The 11135-nt window shown below is 38.2% G+C and overlaps 1 protein-coding gene across 1 annotated transcript; it reads right to left on the bottom strand.

Annotated features, from left to right (window-relative positions):
* MTRF1L (mitochondrial translation release factor 1 like) lies at positions 1–11135 on the bottom strand. The gene is made up of 7 exons (XM_033056452.1): positions 11028–11135; positions 9886–9965; positions 8537–8720; positions 4213–4376; positions 3197–3314; positions 1283–1419; positions 1–678 (listed from the first exon to the last, which is right to left on the bottom strand). Exons 3-7 carry the CDS (start codon positions 8667–8669, stop codon positions 463–465), a joined length of 768 nt encoding a protein of 255 aa, XP_032912343.1. The 5' UTR covers positions 8670–8720; positions 9886–9965; positions 11028–11135; the 3' UTR covers positions 1–462.

Raw genomic sequence — 11135 nt, 5'->3', positions numbered from 1 at the left:
TGTGGATAGGTAGAGTGGGGTAATTTATTTATCACTTTTTTTTAATCACTCAAACAAAACAGGATTTTTTTTTGTTCATTCAAGTAAGCTATTTCACATTGTTGTATGATGGTTAAGCCACAGTTCAAATGAAAGCTGGAACTAGAGTAACTCCTTTTTTAATACAGGCATACCTTTTGAGAGTGGTGCATCAGTTCTCAGTAGAAAAAGTTTAAAACTGCTATTACTTCTGGCGCAGTCAAATAAACTTTTCAAAAGGACTACTGCAGCAAAAATGTCATATATTAAGATAATAAAGTCTTTTACTCAGCAAGTAAGAAAACTGTTAAATATTCATGAAGAAACAAGTTGTGATGTTTTTCATTATCTGAAAAGAAGTTCCATTTTCTGGGTAGTGCTCTGAGAAGATTCTTTGCAGACCAAGGTCTACATCTGTTGTAATGGCCTGAGAAAGAAGAATGTTCAGGAGGAATTATTTTTTTCATTTTCTGAAATAATTTCCATTAGAGATTCATAATCAGCATATTCTCTCAGAGTTTGTATCATTTCATCTAGCATTTCTTCCCCTAGCATGAAAGACTCAACATGATGCACTGATCTGCTTATTCTGTGATCTGTAATCCGATCCTGTGGAAAGTTGTACGTTCTGATCTTCTCTGATCTTCCTTTAGTCCCAACCTATTGAACAAGAAGAATCAGTTTATCACCATCATCATCTTACAAAAATGACGAAATATTGATTAGGCATATATAGCAAAAGGTTTCTCTGCCTCATATGACTAGACAAAATTTGTTTTAGTTACGTAGTACTCAGATCACTTCAACAGCTGCAGTGATTTTTCTCAAAGATGTAAAAGAACAATTTTATTGCATCTTTTTTTAATACTATTCTGGTTCTTCATGCTTCAAACCAGTTTGTTTCACTGGATCTTTAGGATTTACATACTACTGAAATTTTAAGTCTGGCTAATATATGACCTTTATTGCCTGAAGTAAAATGTAATGTTGTTCAGGGAGCCTGGGGACTCCACAAATTTTGTTCTCCAGACTGGAGAACTTAGTGGAAAGCATCCCTTCACATGGTAGGAGGGCTGGAGCTAGATTACTTTTAAGGTTCCTGCCAACCCAGACCATTCTATCATTTTATGACTTTTTTGCCTCATGTAAGTCCTCCTGGGCTCCTGTTGCTCTGTATTTCCATTTAATACTTGCTGTTCAACAAAGGTGTTACCCTAAAAACATACACTTGTACAGAATTATATCACAACTAAATGAAACTTACTTGAATCTTTCGAGCGCTGTTTCTCTTTTTGGTTTCTTCTTCTAGTTTGGCATTATATAGTTTAGCACATAGCATTTGCATAGCCTTCTCTTTGTTTCTAATTTGGGATCTTTCTTGCTGACATTCAGCCACAATCCCTGTCAAAAATATCGTGACATTTAGTACTTAAGATTAACACATACTAAAAGAGCTCTGCAATTTCTGGAAGATTTTTTTATATGTTATATTAGGCTGTTACATTTGGACTGGGAATTTAGAAGTCTAGGTTTATAAATGAGTAATAACACATTCTGGGAGAGAAGTATAGGCTGAGTTGTACAGGTGTTTTAAGCCATAAGACAAGAAATTTAATTCAGTGGAAATTTATTTCATCTGGACATCAGACAGATAATGAAATAAAAGATATGTGATGTGATCTGACTTATAAAAGACACCTTCATTACTTGCAAATTTTGGCCACAGTTCCAGGAAAAGTAGGATTTAAGGAACACTAAAATACACAAGATAGTGAGCGCTTAGAATATGATCAGAATATAAGAAATGGGCACTATTTTATTTTAAAAAATGAAAGGGTGTGCTTTGTCATCCCAAAACACACAATTAAAGGTAAGAAATGAAAAACCCAAAAAAGGAGCAGGGAGAAGAAATGCAGTACAAGCTAAGTTGTTATTTGGATTCATTAAGTAGCTCTGGTAATATTAGAAGATGATTTTATAAGATTACATAGTATTACTTTTTGAAAGACTTATTTATAAACAACATTTTGGATCACAGTGAAGGTTTATAAAAAGATTTAGGATGAGAGAAATAGAAGGAGTAACAGGACAATTTAAAAGAAAGAGCAATCAGAGAAATGAAGAAGGGAAAGGTGGAACAGGATAAAGGAACTAATGTGAGGTATGAACTCCTCTGTTAACTGTGTGTAACTGCAAAAAAATTGCAATACACTTTAAGATTTCTATAATATGCCTAATAACTGCCATCAGCAAAATCTAGTTTTAGTTTGCTGTGTTTTTATTCAAACATACAGGCAATCCAAAACATTTTTAAACCGGAGTATCATTTGTCACCATATAGTGAATTTTAACCTCTCCACTACTTGTCTTCTGCTTTACTATGGTGATGCAACAAGTGCAGAATGGATTGATCTTTTAAGCAGATACAAAGCAATGGGTGGCAAAAATCTGGATACATGAAGATAAAGAGTGCATGGGATTATCCTGAAACCTTGTAAAGCCTGACTAATGTTTGCGGTAGAGAAGAGGAAAAGTTAAAATGCAATGAAAGCCAAGAAGGCTGTTGTGAATTGCTCAAAGGGAAGTAAAAGGCTTAGGAATGGCAATAAAAAGCCCCCATACAACAGCTAAAATCAGGTAGTGTTTGAGAGTGTATCTTATCCCTGCAATGTTTCCTAACCTGAGCCAGAGGGATGGGCCTCCTAATTATGTGTGTCATCTACGGGAAAGAAGCCAGCAGACGAATGGGAGCTGGCATCCTGAGCAGACTCTGCAACTAAAAGTCATGTTTTAATACAAAAATAGTACAATCTCTCTTCTGGAGACTTGTCAAGAAAACTCAAATCAGATTTCAACCTACTCCATTTTTGGTGTAATTTTCATTATTTGAAAGCTTAAATACAATTTCTTGGTAGAATCTGATCTGAATGCTTTTAGAATGTCATGTTTAATAGCAAAATTAATAGCTTACCTACTGAAGCCAGTAGTCTTCACCGTTAAAAACTGGAGTGGGCACAAGATGACGCATTTAGAGTAGTATGAATAGATATAAGAACTACATAAAACCTCTGCGCCTACTGTTGCCCAGGCTTGAAAATAAAACCATTGTTTCAAAATAAATTCTGACAGCAGTTTTGGAATGTAGATCTTGTACTAAGGAAAGAATGAAGCAGCACACCTGTTGGAATGTGAACTATCCGAACAGCACTATCTGTGGTATTGACATGTTGGCCTCCAGCTCCACTAGCTCGCTTTGTTTCTATCCGTAGATCTTTTGGACTAATTTGCAGCCTCATCTGTCATGGGAGACAGAAAAAGAGAAAAAAAGCATTTTATGTTGTTTTTTTTCTCAACAGATCTCAAATATGCAGTCAGTTTATTTTAGAAGGCATGTTCATGCAAGATCAAACTTCTGAACATTTATGGATACTAGATCAAATCCCCTTATAAACATATTAAGAAATCTTGCTAATCAGATTGGAATGCATCACGATGGAACCCCAGAAATCAGCCAAATGCATAACCATCGCTTAGCACTAATTTTCCTCTCTTCTGAGAGCTCTGCATCCTCTTCCAGCAGAGTTAACCAATATTTGAGTTTGATTAGATGGTTTTCAAACGAAATTGCAGACATTCCCTTTTTTGGCTTTGGAGTGGAGCAATAGTCTCTGTGAGGAGGGAGTAAGACAATTTCAAGACATCTTTGACAATCTGATACGTCAACACGAAACTAAGATCAAAACAAAGCTTTCTTAACCCACTGTTTTAAGCAAGCAAATATAGCAAAACTGAATTATTGTACACTTTAGAACACACAAGTGATGACACTACAAAAATGGGAAAGAGGAAGTGCTAAAAGAAGTAATCTATGAGCCTGGTAAAATGATTCAGTCATGATTCAGTCTTTTGTTACTTCATAGAAAATGTAGTTTTCCGAAAAAGATGCAAGACAGTCACTGTGAATTTTCAAGTCATAGTCAAGTAAACTGTCAGTGACTTTATTGAGATTAGGATTATTAGAGAAGACAGAAATTCTTTATTTCATCCCTGTGATAAAAATAAAATAACAAATATGACCTAGGTTAAAATTAAGATTTAAAAAGTCATTGTGTGAGAATATCAAGAGAGGCAGAAAACACTTGGTATCAAATATTGCTCCTGGTAATGTCTGTTATACTAGAAGATAAACATTACCTCAGTGGGTTGGGGTAATATTGCAACAGTCATTGTGCTCGTGTGAATGCGACCTTGTTTTTCTGTCTTTGGTACCCGCTGAACACGATGCACTCCTCCTTCAAACTTCATGTATTTGTAAGCCTCAGCACCTGCTATACTGGCTACTGCATGCCTTAGGCCACCTTAAACAGAGAAGAAAAACAGTTGACAAACTTTAGGAACTGCTGGTACTATGCTGTTATATTTCAGTGTACTTACACACCACTGGCACTTGCTTCTTAAAATGAGAAATCTACCATTTAAACACTTGGGCAAAATTACACCAAAAATGCAAGAAAAATCTTAAAGCCACGCATATTTACTCACACACTGCCTCAAAAAGGAAAGAACTGTCAAATTCTCTTTTTTAGAATCCAATTTAATTTTTATATTCATTTTTTATACATTTTATATACACTTATATATATTTTTTCCTGGAGCAAACAGAACACAGGTTCCTGCATCTCTTACCAATACCTCCATCAAAACATTTCACAGCAACATCCTACAAGCATTGAACAGCTTGGAACTTGGAAGTCAAGCCCATAGCAATCACAGCTTTGGGACACAAGTTTGCTGCTCTACTATTTTATTATATTCTTGATCTTCCTTGTTTGCTGGTGTGCAGTATAAGTGAAGGATTAGAGAAGTGATGGTATTATAAATGAGCGTAACTTTTCACCCATTTTTATTTTTAATGCAGCTCAATTTCCAAATCCCATTCTCAGCACAGTGGATGGTGTGCTAAGGGAATGACTGAAGAAGACACAGGTGGCCTTGAAAGAGTATTGCTCTTCAAGCCTTGCAACATGAAACCACAGCTGAGGAAAAGAAGAGGCACATAATTCTCAGAAATACTGGTTTAGGCTATCTCTCAGACCAAGGAACTCAACCAGAGGGTCAAGACAGCAGCTTTTTGAAAAAGGAGAATGAAGACAACATGGAATCCAAAAATGCCCTGCATAGCAGGAAAAAATCATCTGCTAGAACACAGGCTTGGTTGTTCACCTCCATGGACACGTTCATTCACTCATAATTTATTAAAATATATATTGGTTTACAGTCATGTTTGTGAAAGATAGGAAGAGGCAGTTTGGCTTTCTCTTTCACATCATTTTTGTCCTTCCGCTTTTAAAATTTGTAGTGATATGCGTGCCTACAGTGCTTAGAATAAGATGACCAAAAAACTGGTTCACATGACAAGTACAGTAATTTCACGATTACAAGCTGCATTTCCAGGGTGTCGGCAACGTTTCGTTTTTCCTCCATAAATAAGCCGCACCGGATTGTAAGTCGCACTTTCGCAGAGAGGATCCACGTGCAACTTTCACAAAGTTAGTAACAGAATCACGGGATCACGGGGTTTACTGGCCTGGCCCTGCTTGGGGCGGCTGCCAGGGAGCAGCCCCAGCCCCGCTCACCACTGCTGCCAGGAGGCAGGGGAGCAGCATGCCCGCCGGTGTCACCAGGAAGCAGGAGAGGGGTGTGCCTGGCTGCTGCCGCCGGGAAGATGGAGAGGGGCATGCCCGGCTGCTGCCGCCGAGAAGAGGGAGAGGGACTTGCCCGGCCGGTGCCACCGGAGGAGGGAGAGGGGCGTGCCCGGTTGGTGCCACTGGAAGAGGGAGAGGGGCGTGCCTGGTCAGTGCCGCCGCCGCGCCCCCCAGGGCCGGGCAGCGCTGCCACTGTGCTGCCGCTGCCCTGCCCCCCAGGGCCGGGCGGGCTCCAGCTCGGCTCAGGGTTGCTGCTGGCTCGGACTTCCAGGTTGGGAAATTTCTAAAATTTGTTCATATATTGGCCGCTCCTGAATGTAAGCTGCACTTCTGGTTTGGGAGCAAAATTTTAGTCAAAATGGTGCGGCTTATAATTGTGAAATTACGATCATACTGCTTCAAATTGAGTATTATCAACACAGGTTTATTATGAACTGCAGCCAAATCTAATGAAATTTTGAGAGACCTTTTACCCTGGCAGACATATTGTATGCTTGTTAAATATAGTTAGCTCTTGACAACTGTGTGTTTGCCCATTTCATATAAAACGTCCCAATCTATCATTTTTTATGTGGCATTTTAGATTGGGGAAAATCCCACAAATGGGTCTCTGCCTGCCACTACAGGGTGAGAAGTGGATAAATACTGACATGTGAGTTTATGCTTCAACATGTGCACTGAATCTTCAACATGCACACTGAATCTTCAACATGCTCTTCTTGCACAGTGGCATCCCATGGGGTAGGTCAATAAAGTAATTTAAGAGTGGACTGTAACCTGTATTTTATTGCAGCTTTATTTAACATTCACCTTATTTACACATGCTCACCTTCAGATTTCAAATTCAGGAGTTCTCTGAAATAAGGGAGTCTTACATTTTAATATAGGACCTTGCTTTTGCTCATGTGATCAATAAAAATGGAATGTGGGTAGGCTGCAACAGCCCAGTGTCACAAGCATCCTTAGCTCCACTCTTACTCAGCACAGCACAGACACTTTGAACCTGAGGGTTCAAACATCAATTTCACTGGCTGTGCCATGTACAGCGCTCCTACCTCCCAATTAATTTACAGCATCTGTTTGGATAATAAGTGGTTATGAAAAATCAAAAAATAACCTGCATGAGGCTGACAAAAGCTAGGGCTGCCTTTATTTTTCCCAAGATTCACATCCTAAACATTAATTTCAGTGCATAGACAAATTCTCAGCAAAACAGACTAAAATAAACACACAGCCATTAAAAAAACCTAGCTCTTTCAAAGAGAAAATAGGGATAGATTATACCAGGTTAACATATTAGTTCCATTTCCCATTTAAGGCATTAATGAGAATATCTTTGAGTGTGTGGGCTCCTTGTCCAAGGACTAGGCTTTTACCAAAAGGCTTGCTGAGCCTAACTCTCTTTTTCTTCTAATCACAGGACTGTAAGCTGAGTCACACCTGACTCATATTCCATATTATTCCGTAACTATTCCATAACAGGGCTTTTAAGCCAAATCAGTGGACTGATCCAGTTAGCACAGTGGCCTCAAAACTGCTAGAGCTGAGAAAGAAAAAACACACAGCTGGCTGGAAGGTGAGACAGGCCTTGCTTAAGCTGACTGAAACAGTGCTCTGAAGGTGAAGTGTATGAGACTGCTGGGATTCACCCAATCCAAGTGTTGCATCAACAGAAAGGCAACTCTCCCCTTAGTACGTGAAAAAAAGAAGACCCAGACCCTTTCTCTTTTCTGTTTACACCCATCTAACCTGTACAATGTTTATTCCATTTACTTAAAAAAAAAAAAAAAAGAAAAAAAAAAAGAAAGTAAACAGATTTCTGTTGGCCTTGAAGGGTGAACTGGTTCAGCTTCTGGCAAAGCATTTGCCAGGTCATGAATGGGGATGAACATTACTTTGCTCCTTCAGCAACAAGACGCACTGTAATATGAAGCTTCTCATCCCTATCTCCACTTGAACTGTGAAAACAGCTTACTTGGCCCATGAGCTCTTAACCCTACAAGAAGTTTATTGATATAAAAAATATAGATAATAGAAAATAAGGAATGCAAGTGTCATAAAATTTTAAAAAAAGTATATTAATTGAATCATTAGCAGTGGAGTGAGCCACTCTAGAAGGGAGCCTAAGTTGATGTTCATCAACTTGAAATAAGATACTTGCTAAGAACTCTAAAAAGTTATTCGAACAGTTTCCAAATATACCACTTTTTAAGATCAAATTTTAATACAGATTTTAACAGCTGTTACAGATGAGTTATATCAAAATATCCCATTCCCTTTTATTATAGGTGAGATACGATCACAAATAAATTTAAGATGCTTTGGATTAAACTCCATGGATTGTTTTAAGCAAACTGATTCCTCTATGCCAACAGATACATAATAAAAACCAGATTTTTCAATCTTCCACCAACCAAGCCTATAAACAATAAATACAACATTAGGTAACTAAGTAGAACAGTGTAGCCAAATAAAGTTTACACAACCTGTATTTAAAAAAAAAAAGGTAAACATATCTGTACCACTTTCTAAATTTCTTCCTGCCAAGCTCTTGTCTTTAGAACTATTGTTTTAAAATGTAGAAGTTAATTTACTAAAAGACTGTAGCACTTCCGTATTTTAATAGCTTTTCTGAAATGGTGTTTCATGTCCAAATACAGAAGCTGAGGAGAACTGTACTCAGACATTCAAACAATATTCCACTTCTAAAATTAAGATAGTGCAAATAAGCTTCCTTTACTTAGGAAATTAAAATGTCATATGAACAAGTGTTTCAACTTGAGTTAAGAAGTTATAGTATTTTCATTACTGACCTATTTCACTGGGAAAGTATTCTAATATTTCAAATTTCCACTTTTTATAAGCAGCATATCGTTGATACATATCAAATATCTCCGAGGTGAACAGCATGGCTTCCTGCCCTCCAACTCCAGCAGTTACTTCCATGACAAGATCACTCTCATCTGTTTCTTCTGAAGGAATCAAAAGCAACACTATCTGTGAATACAAAAGCACCCAGCTAAGACTCCTCTCTGACACTGCTATCCACACCTGTAAAACACCAGACAAGTCTGTAACTGATCTAGGCTGTGTTCTCCTGCCCTGAGGGCAGGCTTCAGACAGGCAAAGGTGTGTAAGAGTGATGCTGCATTGCAGGAATGTTCATGGTCACAGGAGCTACAGAGGCTTCTCTTGAGAGCCACAAAACTTCACAAAAGTTTTTAAACCATCAGGAGCACTGTGAGGATAAGCCACAAGATACACACCTGTTCTTGCAAGAGAACTGAGTATCTCCCTTCTAACCAGATTCCTCTTTAATTCCATCTCAACTGTAGAACTAAGAATGTATGGATGTTCAGGAGCAGAGTCCTTCAACAACAGCACAAATGTATTATTTGTTTATTTATTTTAAAAAGAAGAGCCTGATTTGCAGAAGGAAGAATACCAAAACCAAAAAAACTTTGCATGCTAGGCCAAAATTCTGGATGATTTGCAAATGCTTTTAAATTCTCTTCCTGTACTAGCATTAGGTGATGTTTCTTTCCACAGATGATGACTTCTTTTGGCAGAATCATATTTACAAAAAATATTTACAAAGTGACTGTTGTATTGTTGTTGGAGGGATAAAGAATGTGACCATAGCAGTTTCTACAGTAATCTTAAGTTAGAACAGTCTGTTTACGGAAAGATTTTTGTTGTTGTTAAATGACATAGATACTCTGTAAAATTTATATAAAGTAGCAGCCTAAAGTAGTTACATAGTATTAATTATTTTTCAAAACCACTGGTGAGTGATACTATGTAGGTCTGACAGGTACACCCAGACAAGACAAACTATAGCAGCTACTTAAAAAGATATTTTGATTGAAACATTCAGGTAAAAACAGGCACTTGCATACAGGATGTCTTTATAGCACCTGATTTTTTAAATTTTCCTTAGCTAACAGACTATACTATTATTATTAACTATAGTTATTGAGGACTATAACTAGCACCGAGGAGAGAAGAAAAACTTATCATGTACATCTTGACAAGGATAACAGAAAGGTTCGGGTTGGATGGGGCTTTAAACATCACCTAGTTCTAACATCCCCAAGAAGACAATTTGGCTTTGTTAATTTAAGAATGACAAGGAAACAGGTGCTTTATTAGGGGATCTAACCTGTTGTTTCAGTTCAGCTATCTCTTCTTCACAGAAAGCAATTTCTGTTTCTGCAAGTTTCCGGAAATCTTCGTTCTCATCTGAAAGATTTGAGTATTGTTAATCCTCAGACTCATATCAGTGCCATTCTGTGAAAACCTTCTGAAAAAATGACCACATGAAGAACTTACTCTACCAAAAAAAAAAAAAACCCAAAAACCCCCAAACAAAAAGACAAACCAAAACCAAATTACCATACAACCCCTCCCTACCCCAAAACACTAAACCTGTCAGAAAATCAGATTACTAATATGGTCTGTAAAGATGATTCTAACTACATATTCAGTGTTTTCTAATCCTGGGCAGGTATAAGACATGAGAAAAATCTGAAATAAAAGAATTTCTGTTAAAACATCAAAAACTAAAATCCTAGACAACCATAAAAAGCAATGATTTCTGTGCCAGTGATTAAACAGTAGCACAGGTTTCACAGATTGGTTGTGAATTTCCATCCTTGGAGATACTCAAAACCCAACTGGGCCAAGCACTGAGCAGCGTGTGAGTGACCCTGCTTGAGCAGGAGGGTGGACTGGGTGATGTCCAGAGGTCCTTCCCACATCAGCCATTCTGTGGCTCTAAAAATCTATTTTTTGTATTTCAGTATGGCAAGAACATAAAGGATTTAAAGAGTACAGCAGCTCCTAAACTGGCACTCGTTGTTAAAAGGACTTGTACCCCTATCACTGTATTCAAAAATCTGAATACTACAGTTCTAGGGGATACTTAATAATCTAACAACTGTTTACTGATCCTAAAGTACTCCATTTCTACATTTTCGTTTTTTAACTGCTATCAAAACAAAGTTTGATTCTGGGTAAAAAAAAAAATATATTATTTGGCAGCAATAAGAGCGTGCAGCTACTGACACACAAGGTCTAATCAGAGTGTGGAGACAGCAAATTCAGGTGCTTACTTCTATGACTGCCAAAACGGAGACAGGTAGACGGACTGGGTTGTCTTGGCAACAAGGGAAAGATGGATTAAAAAAACCTGTCACCAAAACCTCAAAAATTGTCCATCCCTGATTAGTTATCTTTATTTTATACGAAATAGGTTCCAGCATCAGCACTTCCCACGCCGGCGGAAGCACTTTCCCCACTCACTCGCACCGCCGACCTCTGCTCGGGCTGCTCCTTGGCCTGCGGAGGGCCCGAGGAGGCCGTCCCGGGCTCCCGCAGGTGACACGTGTGTCGCCGTCACCCCTCCGCCCG

This window comes from Catharus ustulatus, chromosome 3, assembly GCF_009819885.2.
Source record: "Catharus ustulatus isolate bCatUst1 chromosome 3, bCatUst1.pri.v2, whole genome shotgun sequence".
NCBI classification, from domain to species: domain Eukaryota; kingdom Metazoa; phylum Chordata; class Aves; order Passeriformes; family Turdidae; genus Catharus; species Catharus ustulatus.
The sequence above is the reverse complement of the archived record's forward strand: the minus strand, read 5'-3'. Positions and strand labels throughout refer to the sequence as shown.

Excerpts from the sequence above, each read along its gene's own strand:
- MTRF1L (XM_033056452.1), bottom strand. The coding sequence starts at position 8,669 with ATGGAAGTAACTGCTGGAGTTGGAGGGCAGGAAGCCATGCTGTTCACC. Across the intron at positions 3,315-4,212 it reads TATTACCCCAACCCACTGAG|ATGAGGCTGCAAATTAGTCC; the intron begins GTAATGTTTATC and ends CTCCCATGACAG. Across the intron at positions 1,420-3,196 it reads GATAGTTCACATTCCAACAG|GGATTGTGGCTGAATGTCAG; the intron begins GTGTGCTGCTTC and ends TATTTTTGACAG.